This window comes from Achroia grisella, unplaced genomic scaffold (assembly GCF_030625045.1).
Source record: "Achroia grisella isolate CSIRO2021 unplaced genomic scaffold, CSIRO_AGI_Agris_v1 utg1064, whole genome shotgun sequence".
Taxonomy (NCBI): Eukaryota; Metazoa; Arthropoda; class Insecta; order Lepidoptera; family Pyralidae; genus Achroia; species Achroia grisella.
Window position 1 is genome coordinate 597986 of NW_026712568.1, and position 22829 is coordinate 620814.

At 32.2% G+C, this 22829-nt stretch overlaps 1 protein-coding gene across 1 annotated transcript; it reads right to left on the reverse strand.

Moving 5' to 3' along the window:
* Nucleotides 1-1123: 1123 nt before the first annotated feature.
* Nucleotides 1124-20252, reverse strand: LOC131841597 (ubiquitin carboxyl-terminal hydrolase 35). The gene is made up of 12 exons (XM_059189921.1): nt 19810-20252; nt 14462-14626; nt 11721-11873; nt 11005-11228; nt 10187-10345; nt 9495-9665; nt 8789-8976; nt 6283-6462; nt 5836-5964; nt 4572-4642; nt 3461-3854; nt 1124-3379 (listed from the first exon to the last, which is right to left on the reverse strand). Exons 2-12 carry the CDS (start codon nt 14616-14618, stop codon nt 2968-2970), a joined length of 2238 nt encoding a protein of 745 aa, XP_059045904.1. The 5' UTR covers nt 14619-14626; nt 19810-20252; the 3' UTR covers nt 1124-2967.
* Between the last annotated feature and the right edge of the window lie 2577 nt (nt 20253-22829).

Consider the following 22829-nt stretch of genomic DNA (forward strand, 5'->3'; position numbering starts at 1 on the left):
CCCACTGCTACGCAAATTATTTACAGCAAAGGTGTATTCGAAAAACGCCCAATAGACTGAAAGTTGGATAAGTAATAAATTTAATAAAAATCTAGTTACATCACTAAATAAAAACTAAATTAATAAAGAAGTAACATACTTATAGTATCTTTGCGTACATTGTTTTAATATAAGGTATATTATGTAAACACCTATAATAATGTAAATATGTAATTGATTATATTCATTATATGTTAACGTTCAAACGCGAGTGATAAAAATATAGGAAGAATTGAGTAAATAATGTTTTCATTGGGAAAATAACTATCATCATCATAAAATAATATTATTGCGTGTGTAAAGTGTAATAAATAAAATAATAACTATAAGGGAAGTTCATAACCACCCGCGTTTACATCTTAAACTTACCAATAATTTTTAAATTTAAAATATAAATTGCTCAATACTTTCTCTGGATATAATTAAATAACAAAGTTTGAACACTTTTACATTAACTATGGAATTAATAATAATTAGCGGACTTTAGGCTACATCCTTGAAGCACGTTAAAAATTTGTACAAATTTTTCTATGATTCGCGACTAAAATAACTAACTGAAAGGCTATTTGAATTTGCATACGTTAACAGAATCTATAAAAAATATATTGAGGTATTATTTGATATGTTTAACACATTGATATTTAATAATTAAGCAATACTCAATATTGAAATAGAAAACAAATTATTAACGTCCCTCAGGATATAATACAGAAAGTTCATTAACTAACAGAATACATACATTGTGTGTGTAAATATATGCAATACCTATTGGTATATTGGATCACCAAAGAAAGTTTTGGCAAATTACAGAAAAGATCTCTACGAGATCATTGTTATTTACATACAGTTGGACCGCTGTAAGCGTATCTAAGTTCACTGAAAAATGAGGGGCGTTATGGTCATCGCACATGGCGTATATAATGCAAGATCCCCCCCTTAAGGGTCTCACCCATAGTTTTTTTAGATACTACGTTTTGTCCGGGCTCAGAACCGGCAACAGGTACAGATGTCATAAACGCAAGCCAGACAAATTCGATATTGCTTAAAAAAATTTTCTTTAAAAAATTTTGAGTTAAAAGAGTCCCTTACAAGCTTTAAACTTTTATATTGAGATGATAGTTGTAATTTAAAATCTTTTGTTATCTGCGCAGTTTACTACGACCGTCACTACCTCATAGGACATAAATATGGCAATATAGGTACACCTGATGTGTATGTATTCAATTCTATATATACAAGTTTTTCAAACTTGTCGAATATAATAACTATAATAAAGTTACGTACAGAGATGACTTATATAATTGGTTTACTAGTGCTCACAATGCCCCTCATGTACATAAACGCTTACAAAGGTCGATATACAACATTTATATTTAATAGTGACCACTATGAATATATTATATTGTTCATAAACATAAACCAATACGTGTCCTAGATAAATCGTGAACATTATATCTAATAAAAACGACGATTAATGATTGACACATAGAATAATATTGGAACAATTATAGAGATTGTATGATATCCATTTTGAGTAAGGTACCACTACATATTATTATCTAAATATAGCGAAAAATGACATATACTGAATATTTTAATCAGGTTATCCATTTCGTTTCCAACTATTCCGATTCCATAGTAAAGACGGAGCCATCCCTATAAATACCATTGTTTCTAAATGGACAGTCTTCATTAAATCGAGCACCTACATTATAACGAGAATTAGGCTTCATTATACCCTTCCCAAAAGACAAATCAGTGACTTTTCCAATAAGATTTGACAAATATTAATTCATGATTTATATAATCTCCATAGTCATAGTATTTAATTTTAAGTATGTCATGTTTATGTCATAAGCCATTAAAATGTACACAGACTGCTAGTACTGCACATAGAGATGTTATACACACTAATAAAGAGATGGACAAGGACTTGTTGACATATTAATAAATCCTTATATATCTTGTTCATCTGACAGTTTCAGTATTGCCTTGTCTTTGAAGTATGACGTCCGGAAATGTTGAAGCGGCTTGATTCAAGCGCAAATTCTGCTTACAGTTGGATTCAATGTTATTATTCAATTTGGCTTAGTTTGCATCAATAACACAGGTATAACCACCAAATATGACATTAGTCAAGCCGCTTTATCATAAATTATGTTCACTACCAGTTTCCATCAAATACATTGAACATGCACAAATCATTTAAGCTAGCTTCAGAGTTACATTTCTGATCCTTTAAAAAGTGACACAAATTGAGACTCTGCTTTATACAGACTCCATATATATATGTATAACAAGATCTAATAAAATCTAAGTCTGTAATCTAAATACAGTAAACTTAAGTTTACTAGGTCGAATTTCTGAGACACTTTAACCAAGTAAATATAATAATGATTATTTTATATTACGAAATTAATTTCAAGACCGCGAATGTTCTGGGAAAGGTAAAATTTATTTTTGCATCATATGCATCAACTGACGTTTGGACCGTGCACATGTATGAAATGAGATATAAAATATTTGAATTGATAAAATAAGTAGAATATCGTACTCAAAAAATAGTTTATAGGAACTTCAGTAGGAAACAATGCGACGCTACCGATTGTTCATTGGTAGTTTATTGAAATAATAGGACACCATTCATCCTTATTTCTAAGGAAACTACATTACATGACACAGACTATTCGAACTAATAATTAAACGAGTTGTTCAATGTTTAAATAACCTTATTTAAAGTAGCAAAGAAATGGTGGTGGAAGATTCTATTCGTTTTGATAGTCGACAAAAATTATATTAAAATAAAATAGTTTACAGAATTCTATCAATTTGTATCACTTTGTGTCAATAATTGTGGGGGCAAGAAGTTTACTTGGAGTCGACATAATCCAGCACCGAGAAATCCATGTATTTATCAGACCTTAATTGTCATGGGCACGTCAGCCGCCTTTTCTGGATGGTCTCTACGTAGTGCTTGTTGTGGACCATCACACTCTCTTGCAGCCTCGGTGGTAGCTCCTCCAGAGAAGGGGCAGTTCCTTCTTCAACATCAGTGCGCTTGTAGAACAGAATGTATGGGGTGCTTGCTCGATTCAGACCATTCAGTTCTGACTCATCAGTAACGGAAACTACGTCATCGTTGTACATATGCCATTGCTCATTGTCTTTGGCCATGGTGTAATAATGTCCAGAGTCCAGGGTGGTACCAGTATGAATAACAGCGGCATACAGGATGTAGACCGAGTGATCGGCCTGAGAGCGCACAGCAGGCAATGTTACGGTATGATTATAGTACATTGTATGCATCAGTTTAGTTTGCACTTGCAGCTTTGGTTCAAATCTGAGAATAAAAAATATAAATAAAACTTGGTCGAAAAATCTTAAGCCTAATACTATAATAATGTAAATTTTCGGTACTTACTTAAAATTCTTGAGCACAAGAATAAGATATTTGGGTGTAGTTTCAATGAGAACGCTGCGTTCAGCGTCGCGCAGACCACCACAATCGCGGCATTCGTACTGGTTGTCTCCAGACAGGCGTTCTTTGGAACAATAAAACTCCAGAAGATTTTGCACATTGAATTGCCATCCCTCTGGTTTCTCGGGAAAAGCGAGTTGGAGATCACGGAACACATCGCGTGAGAGCGAGGACGATCGGCATTCAATGCATTCCACACGGGTTAGCAGCACGCCACCGAACATGCTATCGATGTATGAATCACGGCGAAGGAATGCCGCCTCGTAGCGTATACGTTTCTTGGGTGGGAGCCGTTCGATATCAATCGAAGAACGCTTCTGTCCACTTGAACTGGAACCTGCAAGTAATTAAGACACTATGAATTTAAGATATATTCAAGCAAAAATTTTATAATAATTAGTAATTAAAATAATTTATTTTATTTATACTCTCTATATTTATAAATTAGGACTACATACTTATTAATAGAATACAAATCAACTGATATGGCTGTTATAGAGGCTGCCAGAATCATTTTCGTCCTCAGTTATCATTTTTATGAATAGCATCCCTACATTTTGGGTACACATTTTATTCAAATATATAATATAAATAGGTATAATTTCCTAATCACTGTACGTATGTTTTCAAATTAACCATAATACTGCAATGTTTAATTTCGATTCACTGTCTTAAAAACAGACTTACTATATAGATATATAGAAACTATTGCTTGTACAAAAAAAGCTTTGTATCGGCAAAATTCAAAGTTGCAAAATTTTATAAGAAGACAAAGTCACGAACACGTTGTATACTAATACAAGCAATTACTCAATACTAACAAGCTACGTAAGAATACCGTACAAAATTGTACGCACAAAAGAAATATTTTTTACTTCTAAACAAAAGTAAAAGAATCTTTACTAGGGTTGTATCGATGTCTCGAGTTCTCCGAATTCTCACGAATAGTGAAGACTTCACTATTCGTCATCTTGTTTCTTCTCGGTTTCAGAAATTATTCTTATTTACTTACTAGATTTAATACACCTAATAATAATAGAACAGGATAAATTACCGCCGCCACTGCTACCGGGTCGCGGCGACAAAGAACGCCGATTAGAACTCTGCTCACCAGGCTCGTTATCACTGGAAATTACATCATAAGAATTTCTAAGTACATTGACAATCATGACAATATAACTGAAAAAAAAACACTCAAAGGGAATAGGGCTAAACATTTTGTTCTGTACCTTACCTTAACTTTGGTCCTAAATTACTAATGTTCAAGACTAACCATATACTTCACAACTGTAGCTGGTACAGTACAGACAGTAGAGTATTATAGTAAACAAAAAATAGTCTTACTTTGTTGAATAAATAAAATCTTCATAATTACTTATTACAGTGAACTTGTCGATGGTACATGTTATTAAAGTTTTATAAACAAAAAAAATTGTTTCCTCTACTCGATAATTTTTAATTTAGTTGTACCATCAATTACTGTTACATTTAAATTTGTCATTGTATAAATGACTACATTATTCCAACATGTTATATTAATTAAATAAGTAATTAAAACTCGGTACCCTTCACACAACCTAGCAGCTAATCTGAAGTCTAATTACAATATTGATTTAAATGCGATCAAGTTTTGTACTATTCTATTGAAATACAATAATATTATGTATAATTATATAACCGAATAAATAAATAAAAAACCCTGGATAATTAACACAGCCATCTTGTTCCACAGTACAAAACTGGTTAGATGTATGTTTATTTTTCATTTGTTACTTAGTGTTTTTTTGTAAATACATACATAGTATACATAGAAAACACCCAGACCGATACAAATAATCAAATACAAATGTTTGCACCGCGCGAGGAATCGAACCCGCGACCATCGAAAGTAAAGCGATGTGCTTAAATGTAAGACAAATAAAGTCGCCAAATCTATAAATAAGGTAGCCAAATCTATAAATTGCAATATTATCCTGGTCAAAGTTTGGCTAATTCGACTATAGTAAATATCTAGCTATTTTCACGTTTGTTTATAATTAGAGACTATGAGAGATAGAGAGCTAATATTTTTATTTTTAAAAGTTTTATTTATTTATTTATTTTCAGGCTACTTTGCCCATTCACTACGTTATGTTAGTAAAACTTATTAAAATACTGAAATTAAAAAAATTTTGCTTGTATGCTATAAATCTGATTTATAAGACAATAATTTTATTTATCCAGTAGTAAATTATTCATATATCGTGTGGAGTTCACAATGTACTATGTAATGTTTATTGTCGTTTTTTAAGAATTATTGTTATTATTAATATTAATACCTGGAGTTGGATGCCTGAGGGTTGGCAGTATGAGCGATGGCGCGGTTGCGGTTGAGTACCGCTGGCCGCGAGTAGTCGAAGTTACGGTCAGATCCATGTTCATATGATTGCAAAAGCTCGAACAAGTAACTGAAATTGGATATCATTGCTTATTTATAACCATGACATACTCATTCAACTATAACATATTATACCTTAATTATTATATATAAAAATTAAGCGTCACGTTGTTTGTCCGCGATGAACTCCTAAGGTACTGAACCGATTACAAATTTGATGTGCACATTGTGTGCATTTTGATCCAACTTGAAAGATAGGATAGCTTACATCTCAATTTATAGTCGCAATATTATTTTATTGCAAATAGCCACAGCAACGCGTGGCCTAGTATATATAATTAATTATTATCTATTAATTATGCATGTATAATGTATGTCAGTATCTTACCCTAGGAACTCGGAGCTGTCATGTTGGTTATTCCTAGAAAAGAAAGGTGGCTTCATCACAGCAAAGAATTCATCAGGGTTCAACTTTGTTGAGATGGAGTGCATCATCTTCGCAAACAAGATGCCCATTTTCGACCAATATGGCACCGCGGTCATGCGCAACACTACATGAGTGCTGAATCTGAAAATAACAGACTTGTAAGGTGCGAGATAAAAAAAATATGTCGACGTGAATATAATGAACTGTGTGATTCATGAATATTAAAAATATCACATTAATTCTAATACAATATACATGTATGATATATACTTCTAGTTCCTATTATGAGTATCTGTAATTAATTGTGAACTATTTGTCACCGGTTCATAAAGAATACAAAAGTACATACATATCTAGAAATGTTAAAGAAAATACACAGAAAGTATATGGAATAAATAACTATTCATCTAAACTAAAATAGACTCGCTCAGACTGTATATGAAACAAATAATAGAAATGGCATCTCATTGGATGTGCCTCATCTCCTAATCCTCATAACACCTAAAAATCTGATAACAGATGTAAGTGTTGATAGCAGATGGTACAATAATAAAATGAACAGTAAAATGATTAAATCAGACTCCATTTTAATTACAATATTAGTGTTTAGTCCCTTACTTTAAAATGAAGGAAAAAAATAGCTAGAAAGAAAACATGAATAACTAAAATAAAATTGTTTTAACAATAAGATGCACATAAGCTTAGAACGCGAAAACAAAGAAAAAAAATTTCAAGACAGGTAAATGTAGAATAAAATTACAAAAATATAGCAAATAATATGCAATCATATTCGCCAAAGCAAATATAGTGACAAAATAAAGCAAAATAATTAAAATAAGTAACTATGCACACTAGTTCGCTTTCTGAGGCATACTATATACTGTACTGCAATAGTGTACATACAATGCATTTTCGTAGAGCTTTCTAAATCAGCTTTCCACGCGCAGATATTTAATCCTAATTATCAAACGAAGTAAAATTTTACAGCAAGTAAAATACCAATTTTATTTGATGGTAATGTATTTTATATTAATCTTTAGGAGAGGTACAATTATTTTATGAGAATTCCATATTGGTACGATATTGTTCCACTTTGTACTATATAAACCAATAATTATAGTTACTCCATAAAGATAAAAATATTTTGTTTTAAAATAAAATATAATAGTTTCATTAAAATAAAATTATCACCATCATCGCATGGCTACTTATTATATTAACGCTGCTTGAGACAGCTCTCTCTTTATGAAAGATGTATTTAGCATACAATGCAATACCGGTGAATTTTTATTCTTGCTGCATTAATTAATAATGAAGCCAAATTAGAGCAGTTGACCCAGTTCGGTAAAAGACTATAATTGCTCGAAAATGCTTTGTATATGTTGTTATGCTTTGCATTTGTATGAATATAATAAAATATAATAAAGCAATGTTGTCAAAGGATTCAGAAATATATTTAACAAAAAATAAGGTCAGTTAAAACAATACTTTCACTACAGCAATAGAAAACACAATAGAAACAAAATGCACAATGTATTATAATAGATATAATATAGAATAACAGTCATAAAAAAAATCAGCCATGCAATTTATATTAAGATAAGGTAGACATATACTAGTATTGTCGTAGGAACCTACCTCTCATCTATTAAAGACGCTGCGCAGCTATCTTCTGCGTTTAGGTTGAAGGTGAGATAAGGCAATGAAATTAAAGGGCAAAAGAGGCATGACATATAGTCCTCCGGAATAACAATGCACCAGTAGTACCACAAGTCATAGATAAGGTTTGTAAATGGTACTGTTATGTCTATAGTTTACCACTTACCATTTGATAGGCCATCGAACTTGTTTGCCATTTCGATTTATATATTCAATATTTTTAATTTTGTATCTTACAAGTGAGCTCTTATATATTAATTATAGCACAATTTCGGTTATAAAAAGTCTGATATAGCATCTGTCCAATAAATACGAATGTATATACATACATACAATAATACAGGGTGTAAAAAAAAAACTGTGTGATATTATGAAATAAAATAGTATTTATGAAAATAAAAATGTTATTATAATTTAAAATGTACGATTTTAGTAAAACTCGGTGCTCTAGCGGTTCAGAACACTGACCTACTTCAGAGTCAGGGGTTCATCGCACCATACAAATATGTGTTTGTATTCATGAGTATGATAGTTTGTAACGGTCTGGGTATTTTACATGTAGTTTTTGTGGATCTTTGTTTCTAAGGATTATAGCAATGTTAAGGGACGCATAGCATCTTATGAAATCACTTAGTCGTGGGCACTAGATGCATAATAATTTTAACAAGTTTTTAAGTAATATTTTTTCCACATTATGTAGTAAAAGATTACAAACACAGCTTTGTATTTAGATACTCAACATAACCTACACGGATCGAACACGGTTTTTGTTAAACTCTGTATTTATTTTTAACAATTTATAACTTACTGCCTGGTGACGAGCAATGCCTGCAACACGCTGTTCATATAGCAAGTGTTTCCAAGGTTCAGCAAGCCAACCTTGCGCATCGGAGCATTAGCATTCATCGATGTGAGGCAAACGTTGCGAGCACGCCACGGTGACAATTTCAGGTAGCGGCAGTCGCGGGATGCCATATGACGTTCCAAGCACAGAATCTGGAATAATACGACAACTTCAATAAGTTTTATATCACTGTTTTTTTTTTTTAGAGTACTTCAATACTGTTGGATAATACAGCTTGCCTTTACAGCTTCACCGGACGACAAGGGACGAGTGCAGATGGCACTCCAAATCAAAAGGACTTGTGCCTGAGCCAACTCTCGCCTGAGGGCACCGCTAGGTTCTAACGTCGGCTCGCGGCGTCGTAATGTCGATCCCCATTTGTATTGGACGGGGGAATGATACATAAAATAGAATTTTAACTGATCACTTTATTTACATGAAAAAAAGTATTATTTGGAGACTTGAGATTAAAGAATGGTCGATAGAATTGTCTGTTTGCTTGTGCGTTTGTATGCATTGATCTCAGAAACGGCTTACCCAAATTGGGTGTAGTTTTCACTAAAATTACAACTGTCGAATTCCCATTTGTTTTATAGTTACGATACGAGTTGTTATTTATACCAAAGGTATAACTATAATTTTGTGAAGTTTATATACTATGGATACTCACAACGTCAGCGTATTTTGCTCTAAATAGATCCTGAGAATCTCCTTTGAGTGAATCCAGGAGACGGTCGATAGTAGCAGACAGTATATCAACCACATTCTGCAGAAGTTGACGGCTCCATTGGCCGCTATCGGCGGCTAAGTTCACCAACACATGACCAACGTGAGGGGAAATCTAAATGATTAGTATATTTATTAATTTTATAAAAGTGTCACAACTAAACAGGTTAACGGATTTTAATGAAACTTGTAAAAATAATAAGCAGACTCATGGCAATACGAAATAAACTGCACATATACACTAAATATTCTATCTTACAAAAAAAATAAAGTAAGCCGAGTAACTGATCTTCCGTGTGCACGACTAAACGACTAAATGAACCTTAAGCAGACGAAGTCGCGAGCAATAACATAAGCCTATATACATGAACCGTATTACGACATCATCTTCTATGTGACGTCCGTGATATCACACAGGTATCTATTTGGAAAGACTCAGATGTTATCCAGAATTATACTGCCTTATCTCATCCTTCAATCGACACAGCTTACAATGCAAGCTGCTTGGCGGTTGATACAGGTAGTCAAATATAACGCAGATGGTTATTGTTCAAAGACTATTTCGGTTATAATTAATTCTATTAAGCTATTACGTATTGAATATTTATTTATGATAAATAAAAAAATTATACAAACCCGGTCGAGAGCTTCAGTAGATTCACGCAGTGATGCTAAAATATGGAATATAACATCAGCTACGGACTGGCGTAGAGTAACGGGGGCGTCCATTGCCAGGAATATACGACTCAGATTGTCCACGGATACCTCAATCAAAATATCGAATCGTTCGTTTTCCTGGTAAAGTAAGTAATATTAAAAACAATAAATATTAATATTAAAAACAATAATCCCGCCCCCTCGACGCCCCTCCAGCAGTGGGACGGTCTTTTGAAGATTTTTCCACACAATAAAGTGGCAGTGTCTATATGCATCCACTGGTTAGTAATAACAACATAATAATAGGGTGACAAGGGGATTGTTAGTAATATGGACTAATTACTCCATTGCTACAATGTACCAAGTGAATTTGAGTTCCACGCGGTTCCTCCTGGAATCCATTGTGTAAAATTTCTTGCCACGATGAACTTACCAGAGCTCATGTTCATCTTATCATCCTCCACTCCTGTTAGCGCAAACGGGCGCATCATTCAAAACTACCTCAATTATTTTTCTGACTGACTCTCTGATGTTGGTGAAGGAGATATTGAGACCAAACCAAAAATTAATCCAAGAGACCACAGTAAGCTAGAGTCTGCTATGTTTAATTCAAATCTACGTTTACTACGACAACGATTATTGACTATGCCATCACAGATGTGGTAGTCAGCTACCACATCTGTTATAACAGTCGTGAATATTATATAATTAGTTATAAGAATACAAAGTAAATAACATTCTATTTTTTTTTTAATATACGACATTATTATTAAATATATTAACAAAAAAATGTGTACCTCCAAAGCCTTGACAAACGCCAATATCCAGTCACCTAGAGCTGGAGTGCCGTGCCATTCGTACATCCAACGGTATAAGCAGGACAGAGATGCCCGGAGTCCTGCACCAGCGGGTCCATTTTCCCCTTGCTGCACTAGCCAACGTGCAGCAGACAAAGTAGCTTCATTGTCCGATTCGTCCAGGACAATCAACACTACTGAGGTAGCGGGACACGCATCCGATTCTACAAACAGAGGTGTTCATTTATTTTCAAATATAACGAAACCAGGACGGCTAAAATTAAGCGACATGAACGTTAAGAAACATCTTATTATTATTATTATAAACGCGAAAATTTGTGAGTATGGATGGATGTTTGTGACTCTTTCACGCAAAAACTACTCAACGGATTTTGATGAAACTTTACAGTAATATAGCTTATACATCAGAAAAGCATATATTGGCATTGTATTTAATGGCTATAAATTTCAAGCAGGTGAAATTTTTTTCGACAATAAAAAAATTATGTCGTATACATAATGTTTCTACATAAAATTTATAACATAACCGAAATATACATAATCGAAGTAATAGACAAAGTCTTTTCCGACATATAAATGTAAATCGTTATTTGATAAAATCTAAAAAAAGACAAGTCTTAATCTAAATTCAATCCATATAAACAGTTGAAGTTGTTAAAATTTTATGTTAATTATTTTAATAATACGATACTTACGAGGATCAGAAATGTAAGAGTAAAATTTATCAAGTATTGCAGTCACAATTTCATGTCGAACACTTGGGTGGACGGTGTTGACAACGCGATGCAAGTATACTTCTACAGACTGCAATAACTGCCACAGTTGTTCTTCATTGCCAGAGGCACGTGCTGAAATATTTATATTTCCACTTATCGTATTGTCAACCATTTACTACTACTACATCTGTAGGAAATAATAATTAGTTCGTTTTAAATCATTGATGTATATTTTTTTTATTTCTTTAATTTTTTATTGTTTGTTAACTAATCTTTAGAAATACTCTCTTTCCTAAGAGTCTGGAAGAGATTGAGGTAGCGATAAGACCACCTTCTGTACCTGCTTCTTTCTTCAATTCATTGTTTTATTTTTCAATGTACCTACTTTTCAAGTGTAAGTCGTTTTAATAAAGGTGCTCTAAAAGCACAAACTTAAATTTTAGAAGAATAATTCAAATACCAAATGATTGTAAGCCTATTACTTCAGAAAGGGTGCGCCCAGTAGTAGCTAATATTTGGGTAAGAACTCATGTCAAAGTGTGGATGAAAATTTTTGAAAATCCCTGTTGAAGAGTAAAAAAAATGTTTAATTAGAAGAAAGTATTGAGAGACGTACATTCATTTTCTTCATTACTACACCCGTGCGGAACCAGAGCAAACAAGTAAGTATTGTTGGTGATGACAATGGAGAGCTGCACCCGCCTGCGCTAAACGTATACGCTTTCGGGTCCCAGTGGAGAAAAATAGAATATGCAAGGTCAGATCAGTTAGTCCATCATGAGAAATTCACCAGATTTAACCACAATAATTTTGTGGGAAAACTACCATGGAGTTCTACCTGACACTGCTAGCAAATCACTAGTCAGATGTTGGATATTAAAGAGAGTATTTTACTATCATAAAAATATTTTTATATATAAAAATGAGACAAAAAGCTACTGCAAACAAAAGCACTGTTATTGTTATTCGGTGCTCTAAAATTCGTTATTTTTATATACCTACAACGCCCGTAAATGTGAAAAAAAAGCAAAGGATAATACAGCAATCTACAAGTAAAAATGTTATAGCCGTTTTTCACCACTGGCGTGTTCGAAATATTAAAGTGTATACACAGTTTTATGCTGCTGGCCATAAACGAAGCCGATTACATTAAATCGGGTAGCTAAGCTCTTTGTAACGATAACTATTCGATACAAATAAAACTAACGTTAACACATATTGCATACTGAATAATGGTTAAAAGTTTTTCTGGTTTAATTAATGGTGGTTATATTCTATTTTCTTCAACAATATATCACATCGTCTGTGATATTGTTTTGTTCATTTAGCATTAATATACAGTCACAGGCACAATTACCGCCCACCTACAGTTTTCATTATCCTGTTTGTTTACGTAAAATATGCCTATCGCAATTATTGATTTTTATCCAGCCCTTACTTATGGTTAAAAATAAACATTTTTATAATGGTTGATCATAAATACAATGGTTAAATGTCTTAATTCTGGAAACTGTGCTCTCAATGCTTTTGTAAGAAGTAGATTTAGATTTTCTAAAATACAATTTTTAGATTATAACGTAGTGGAAGAAAGTACGATTCTTAGATGAGGACACATTAACTATGACAATTGACAGCATCGTCGTTACAATTGTAAAAATGAAAGGGTTGCCCTTACGCCATAACCGAAGAAATCCTTCAAGAACACATCAATTACTATCACTAAATTAGCCATACCATATCTTATTGAGGTCCATATTAAAATTTTGGCATACCCAGTCATATCGCTTAAAACCACGAGATCCATCACTATTATTGCCATATACCGTACATTAAAAAAAATGTAAACTTAATTCCATTGAACACAGACATTATTATCATCATCACGCGAGTTCTGGTACCAATACCGACAAAGCTATTGGAACTCAAATTTCTGTGGCTAAATATCCGCACTATACCTTCAGTCAGATATTCAGAACATCCTGGGTGGATTTTCGAACGGTCTTCAAGAAGCTCTAAAAGCCCGAACTCATTCATCCGTTATTAATATCGGAAAAACTTTTTTTTTCATAGTTAGATAAAATTGTTGAAAAAATACCATATTTTAGATATATCGCGGATTAAATGCCAAAGGGCCTGAGAGAACTGAAACTATATTTTTACCAAAAATGGTATCTAAATCATTATAATATTTATATTATAAAAGACAGTTATCATTCTAGAGCAAACACATAGATATACTTATAGATTCATAAAAAGAGTAAAAATATCAGAGTGAAAATTGTGATAAGCTCTCCTGTAAAATTCACCGTTTGCGTCATGTGACCCTTTGGCCTTTAATCAGCGATATATTCTATTATACATGTATGTGTTGCACAAATATAATTTGTATTTATTTTGTATTCATTGCTTTCAAGATACTTACTACGCATACATTTTTCGTTAAATTTAACAAATTTATGAAATGATTAAAGCTACAGTATGGACTACTTATTACGTCTGTGCGTATATGTATGATTCCCTCTTCTGAAGGTTTCATTTCATTACTACAGTTACGTCAAATTCTTTTGTGGTATTACCCTATTTAGTTATTTATATGCTACTGTTTGTATCATTAATTGATTAACAAGGGAGTTAAAATACATGTAATTTTTTTTTGCAAGATTTTTTCAATGTCTTAATATTATCTTATTGTCTACTTTTACGATATATATGAAACTTACCCAGGCATTTTACAATATCCTGGCAATTCTTTACTAGTTCATTCGGAGGAGGTAAATAATGTGGCTGTTCATTCATGAGCTGTATGTACTGCTCCAGCGCGGTCAGATCCAGTTGGTTACGATTGTCATGAACCAGTTCATGCTTTTTTACAGCCATTGTTTTACCTGTAAAATCAAAAATAAAATATATGTCAAATAATTTACCTATGAGTTTAAATGACTGCATAAATTACTTAGTATAAGTAGTAGTTTTGGTGCCACAAACAGTAAGTTGATAAATAAATATGTATGTGCAAACAATACATAATATAGTTCATTGTCCAAAAAGTTTTGTATCTCTCATGCTACATTTCCTGGATTAACGAATATAGGAGAAGAAATGATATAGAACTGTATTTTTCATCTATTATTATATTATACATTACATAAAGTGTTATTTCTAATACCATAGAAATAACTCTGCTTACACAAAAAGCTCAAAATGCGCTCTCTCCTTCTCCCTCTCTTTATATTTGTGTAAAGAATGTCTAACCTATAAAGCGTAATACCAAGGCATTATAATGATGTATTTAAAATTTTAGATTCTTTAGATATCTTTAAAAAGATTCTCTAGACTGAATAGTAGATATTATGCTTCAAATATTTGACTTTGATGCCCTATTAGATAATAGCTGTATTTAGCTACATTTTCTTACCAGGTCTACAAGGACAATAGTTGTGTAAAAATAATAAAATTGTTAATATTTATTTTGTTAAGTAAGAATATTTCAAAGAGTATTCCTATAGGTCTATTACAGACTCTTTATTTTTATATTAAGTACATTGTTTAGAAAAACAAGTATAAATTTTTGATAACATAATTTCTTCAAACATTGTTTCATTCCTGACTGACTCTAGTGATATAACACATATTACTTGTATAAATTATTACCTTAATTGCAAACTGCAACTAGCAACATTTCACTTATGTATAAACAACATTCAACACCTTCGGCACATATTTCAGATTTTTTTTCTTTCATATCTGCAATCAGTCTTCAAACTAGAAGCAGATCTTTTAAATGTGGGAACTAAAATTGGAGTGTAATATACACCCCAGCGGGAGGATCCTTTAAAATATTGCGAAACATTACATAATATTGCTTCTTTTTAGTCCCTTAGGGTAGTGTTTTTCTAATAGTTGAACAGCTGGTAATTTGGGTAGTTACAAAGGTGCTTTTTATATTAAGTATGTTTTGGAATAAAGTATCTCATCCTTTAGTGCCAGCATGCCTAAATATGAATTTCGTTATTGGTGAAGAACCAAGGGACACCTGATACTGTCCTACTGTTATAATATTTTGGACACTGGATGATCTTAGACTTTGACACACTTCCCTAAAGTTGTAAGCCATATATCCATACAGGTTTTAAAATGGACTTCAGTAATTTATTGTCAATAGACAGTTTTATATTTGGACCCATAAGCCAGTTCAAATGCAAAGCCTTTATTAATTGACACAAAATTATACAATCTAACTGAAATAATTAATTAAAAGTTTAAAAGATAAAAGAAATATTAATTATACATATATGTTGGTTTTAATTCTGCACATCAGTCTCGGAGTCAACATGTCCTTTAGACACAAAGGCCTCCCTCCAGCATTTTCCATGTGGTCATCTTTTGCCTATTAGAGCCATAGTGGGCCGGCAATCTTTCTAAGGTCATCAGACGATTTCTTGTACTGTCATAACAGGGAATCCACTTAGTTACAGTTTTCGTCCATCTCATATTTCCTCTTAGTATGTGACCTGTCCACTTTCACTTCAACCTTTTAATTTTAGTAATGATTTCATCCCAACCGGTGGTAACACTTATGTCCACAGCTCTCTTTCTATCTCTCCTGTTATAACCCAACATGCTTCTCTTCATACTCCTTTGGCATGTTATAAGTTTATGCATATTTTTCTTGGTGATTGCCCATGTTTAATAACATCTGATTGTTAGTATAGGTAAGATGCAGGTATTAAACAATATCTTGGAAGATAAAGGTTCACACTGTCCTTCCTAATTGGAAAGACTTACCCTAGGGATTTAAGTTTGACTATATAGCATAGTGTGAAACACCCTACTACAGTCCATGAAAGCAAGGTGTAGGAAATATATATTCTTTGCATTTTTCAATGATTTGTTTTAATGTTTGCATATGGCAATTTTGGCAAAGACTTTATAAATATTGGTTTAAGGCTAATAGGACAATAGTTAGCTATATATTCTTTATCTCCCTTTTTATGGATAAGTATTATGTTGCTTGTCATCTCTGACTGACTCTCTCTCTAAAATAATGTTGAAGCAAACATGAAAAAGCAGAACCTGATAATATAAGAAATTAAGCTATAAAAATGACATTGCCTGAAACTTTACCAAAACGAATAAGCCTCTCATTAATAGTTTTGGTAAAGTTTCAGGCAATGTCATTTTTATAGCTTAATTTTCATGTTTAAGCGTATTAATAAAGTATTCTACTTCTCTTTCTAAAAGACCTCTTCGTTTTCTTCATCTAGATTGATTTTTTATTGTAGGCTTGACTTGAGTAGAGGTTTCTGTAGAAATTTGTTGCAATATTCAAAATACAATGTCTGTTTGTAGTTTGGTTCTTATTTTTAATTTTCGAGATCCATGTTTTTGATATCTGTAATTCTTTCAATGCTTTTCTAATTCTTAATTATCTTTTTTTATACTATTGCTAATTTCTTAGCTTATATTTGTGATCTTTTAAAGTATTTTTAAGATTCTTTTTGTTTAGAAACAGAAGTTCTTTTGTTTATTCAGTTATGACTTTTTCTTTTCGGTTTAGCATTTATAGTCTTGTACATACAGTTTATATATTGGTCATAGATTTCTTGTATTTTATTTGTATTCTTAGTACTAAGATATTCTTTCACCAACATTAGAACAGGCTGTTCTAATGTTGGTGAAAGAATATCTTTTTTCTGTTTCGAGTAAAAAGTTGCTCTCATCATTCTGTTTTGTTATGTAAAAGCTATTTAGGAGAACCAGATATTTTCTTGAGCCATGTATAGGACTCTTTGACCATTTTCATTTCTTTCTCTTATTCCATAATTTCCAAGAATCAGTTCCTCTCCTGATATTTGTTTTCTTATTTTGCCATTAAAGTCGCCTATAACAATGGTGTTTTATCTGGAATCCTCGAGCACCTCAGACAGCTCCAAAGAAAAATTTTTAAACCATCAAACATTCACTCTTGGTTTTTATATGTTCTCTCCAAGTTAAACAAAATCAAGATGTAATCCGAGATATTTAACGGTGTTCTTATTTGGCAAAGCATAATATCCCAATCGCACTAGTGGGCAATTTCCATGTTTTAGAGTAAAGGTCACTTGGACAGATTTTGTAATGTTGGTCTTGACTTTCCCTCTTTGCAACCATGTGATTCTGGAGAATAGCTGAAGCCATGTCAGATGTTTTATTGCTAGCCAGCAATGCAGCAAAGTTGGCTATAGTTACTTCACTTCCTGAATGTCCGCTGTATATATCATGTATAACATAGGACCAAGAATTGATCCCTGTGGCACTCCAACTTTGGTCTCATAGTTTCATTGATGTTTCTCCAGATTCTCTCATGCCATATCCGATCAAATGCTTGTTGTATATCAAGAAAGGCAGAAATTCTAATGTAAGGGCAAGTTCTTTTTCTATTCGGAACTAATATACCTCGTAAAGTCCAAAATCCATAATAACTCCAATACTATGTCTTCATACACAACGGGCCTTCCAGTGCACTATATATTAAAAATATTAAACACAATCTTTAAACTTCAGGAACCAAAAAATTATTTCACATGTATCAGCATTAACATTGATATTACGAGCAATTGATGCACCTCAGATGCAGATATCTTCAAACTAAAGAAGTAATTCAAATGTTTCCACAAATATGCTATTTGGTCAAAAAATTTACACTTAGGTACAAAAAATATGTTATCCTGATACGGAATAACTAATATTTCAATGGTATATTGCAACTTACAAAGATTACAATATTACATTTTACATCTACAAACTACATCATAACATTCTAATATCTGGATTGCCATTCCATAAGACTAAGGTGTCATAAGATTACAGTGTACTGTAATTTCCTTGCCATATGTTGACTCTACAAACTAATGCACTTACATAGGAAGATGCTTGAAGGCTGCAAAAGGAGGAGCAGTGATACTTACCCAGATCATTAAATGCAAAGTCTATCTCAGTAAAACACTTTTGATAGTAAAAAGAATCAATTATATTATTAAAAAGTGAATAAGAGATAATACATATACTTTATGTTCTTTCTTATTCATTTTAAAGTCTAACTGGTAGACATTTTGATATGGATTGCATGTTACATTACTAGACTTGCTCAGTAGGGGAGACAAAGATAAATCAATACTACATTCTATGTAACACCATACAGGAAGTACAATTTTATCAAAAATATTTCTTCTTGTTTTGTTCTTTTCAGTAAATGATTTTGATAATATCAAAAATCCAAATCAAAATGATATTTGAAACATAAACTTAAGAAAAATTAATAATGTCCATTGAGGCAGCAAAGTACAAGCTCCTATTTAGGTCAAACTTAAATTAAAAGGTTTAAATTTTCTATTTTCTATTCCTTCCAAACATATATTGAGAAAAACTAGAATAAACTAGAATATTAAATCATAATCTCCAAATACACATATTACCTTATGCCTTAGAAAATTTAAATGCACTTGGTATATAAGAATTGCATTCTCAGGTCAGCTATATAAAAACTATTGATTCCTGAAAGTACATGGTGTTGGAAATTCCTATCTCTCTTATTAATGTTCCAACTCCTTCCTTATCAGTAAAAAAATGAAAGTCCTTCCCAGGAAATAATTGATTATGCAGGTGGACATTTTAAAGATTTTTCACAATTTGTCTCACCTAACATTTATATCTGATTTAAATAAAAAAGATATATCAATTTAAATACCTGTTCTGAGATCCATTTTTATCACTATAACTATTTTACTAAAATTAAAGGCTCACATCTGAGAACAAGGACATAGTATGCAACAAGCTAGCTCCCAGGGTTGTATAATATGGAATCCCAGATTCCCAGTGCAATTTTAAATGATAAAATCTATATTATATCACACTATTGACTGATTTTCTGTTCCTCTTCTAACATAGGAAACTGCATACCTAGACTTGTTACCTGTCCTATTCTACTACATTACATAGGTACTTAGCAATCTAAAATGGCTACCTACGTGATTGATTATTAAACTGCAGGCTAGGTAATAAATAATATAAAGAGAAAAACAGTACATACCTTTATTATTACTGCGAAAACGTGTGTAGTAAAAATATTCCTTTCACAGAAGAGCACAATACTTCACAATAATATTGAAATACATGGTCACGCACTATCTTTTAAATTTGTGATTGAATTCCAAGGATTGCATCGTAACTATTAACGTATGAATAGGAGTGTGATCACAAGTATATCTGGAGTTTAGAACGTTCACGATTAATTACGGACACTGCACTTGATCAACAAAGACATCGAACTGTGAGCTGTGACTTAACAGGCCAACGAGATTAGCTGCTCAATCTAGCCGTGAGTACATTAAAATAAGTAAAAATATAAATAGAACATAATATAATATTAGATTTCAAGCACCAAGAAGATTAATAATAAAACAATAAATTGCGTTTCTCCTATCACAAAAGATTGATTTTAATATTTCTATTCTATAGTCTCGACGACGATAGGATAGAGTTAAGAATATTCAAGAAACGCAGAGCATGTCTATGGTCATTTGTAATTTGTAATTGACTTTTCAATGTGTGTGTATCTGTAATCCATAGTATAGTTTTTTTTTATTAGGATTTTGGATATTAATCCATCTGTCCGCTAAGCAAATAACCACTACGCTACGTTTTGGATTAAAACGTAGTAGCTTTAAGTTAATCTTAAGAATCCAAATTAAATCTTTTTACATTTAATAAAAATGTTACCGATTGCTGTGTATACAGATATATAATATGAAATATTTTAGGTAGATTTTATTAATATGCAATAGTATTCTAATAATTCATTAATATAGTAGTGTAAGCATTTAATGTTTGTTTTATTGGAATCGAAATAATAATTAAATTCATCCAGAATCCAGAAAGAAGACAAACAAACGAATAGTAATGTTTGTCTTCTTTCTGGATTTCTCGATACATTAAAACAAAAATAGATTACTTTATATGTACAAAAGTTTAATTAGACTATTTTTTTCTACTCTTACATAATTTTTTAAGCAGCAAATACCAAGATTAAACTAAGGTCTAACTTTTAAAATATGTACTGTCTTACTGCTGTAAACTATATATGTTTATCATCATCATCTGCTTCTTCCTTATCCCATCTATTTGGGGTCGGCAAACTATATATGTTTATGTTACCGGCATATCTATATTTATCCATAAATAGCATGTGCTCGTTTAAATCTAGGCAGCTTCTCAAAACGGCCCAAGCGTCTCTTTGAATAAATACGGCGAAGCAGTCGACCCTATCGAGGAAACGGCTGGTTTACAACTTCTACAGGTTGGGACTCGAACTACATAGCCAAAGGCGCTGTAGAATGATGAAGCGACCCCTTAGTTCATGTACTAGCTGAAGAGCCCTAATTTTAGCGTGAATGCGCCCTAGCGCCCTAATGTTAGTGAGGTAAGTGTCCCATACTTTTCACCGGCTCCCATACACAGATGACATATATTTTTATATTACATTATAAAAATTTCCAACACTAAAAAATTTTTATATTACTTATAGAATACTTGAATTATAAATATTGCCAGCAACATATACAAAACATTATTCAGGGTAATATTAAATTTAAAGTATAGATGAAAATGCTTATTTTTTTATAATTTTTAGTGATGAGAGGTGTCTCGAAGTCCGACAAATCCCAATAGATAAAAAAATATTTCTTATCTTAGCTTTGTGTCTATGTCCATTCCCTACAGAAATAAATAGAGATGAAAACTAAAGACAAATGAAGTATCCATACGTACTGGTAACCATACCAAGTAGTACTGGTTGTTAAAGTATCGTTACATTACTAGTTACTTTCTTTACAATCAATAGCGTTCTGGTTTATATTATTTCTGAAGATCATTTTTTATGACGCTAATATATGAGTGAGTTTAAATTTGAGGAAAAGAAAATAGTTATTATGTATTCGAAGAAAATCAATATATTATATACAGCTCTTTTTACATTTGTAAAAGGAATATAAATAGCTTTATTTTAATAGTCTCTATCTATTTAGACTCCTTTTTCTTCTATGATGCAGGTATGAACTCCTATCTTTGACGATATGTACTCTCTCTTCTGAGTAATTATGTAGTAAAATAATTCCGATATACTTCATATATTGGAGAATTAAAAAAGCTAATTAGAATATGTCTTAACAAAATCAATTTAGTACTTTAAATAAGTTAATGGATTTAGTACATCACATCAGTGATTACTTTTATTATGATTTAAGGCCAAACGGTTAAAGGAAACGAACAGTGCCTGACGCGTCGTAAATTAATGATGCTATAGAGCGCAAAACTCAAAATTAATCGAAAAAGCGCGATGCTCATTAATCGAGTTACTAGTCTCGGAGGAACTGAACTGCAATCTGTTTGTGAATAAATGTCAACTAAAACACTGAACGGAACTACATTCTTTAGGTAGGTGTAGGTGATATGATAAGGCTGTTATTTAATTTTATCATCGTAATTAGGCAAGAGTGTTACCGCGGGATGTACGTAAATTCGCCATAGTCGGCTCCAAATCGAAATCTATATGAATATATAGACATAAAATTACACTTAATTTTTTTTATGGATGATAATGGAAGGGGATGCACCGTTCCATTATCATCCATAATAAATGAAGCCTGTTAACCGCTAACGGCTTACGCTGGCGGCGCACCAGTGGAAGATGATAAAATTAGCCTGAGTTAGATTTTTAGGTTAGATCATTTAGCACAATTGGTGAATTCAATAGGAACTTATCACGATGGTTTTCAAGGGAAACGTGGAGGTCAATATGATTTAGAACAACGTGTAAATAAAGCTTTGTGAAGGCTTAGCGCCATTGTCATATATGAAATAAATTGTAAAATTCTATTAGCAACTAAATAAAGACTATGCAGTATTATATACGCACTCGTTTCTTAATTATTATACTTGATACTAGTGCTAGAAAACAAAGTAGCGACAAGTTACTTCGTTACAGATGTCGTACTTGTTACTTTGCAACAAGTGCAACTGTACTTCCAGAATTCTTAAAGGAGTTGCCATGCG

Bases quoted from the DNA above. Each gene is read 5' to 3' on its own strand.
- LOC131841597 (XM_059189921.1), bottom strand. From the start codon at position 14,618: ATGGCTGTAAAAAAGCATGAACTGGTTCATGACAATCGTAACCAACTG. The intron at 11,229-11,720 runs GTAAGTATCGTA...CTCTGTTTGTAG, and splicing joins CTCTTACATTTCTGATCCTC to AATCGGATGCGTGTCCCGCT. The intron at 6,463-8,788 runs GTAAGTTATAAA...TGTTATTTTCAG, and splicing joins GCATTGCTCGTCACCAGGCA to ATTCAGCACTCATGTAGTGT.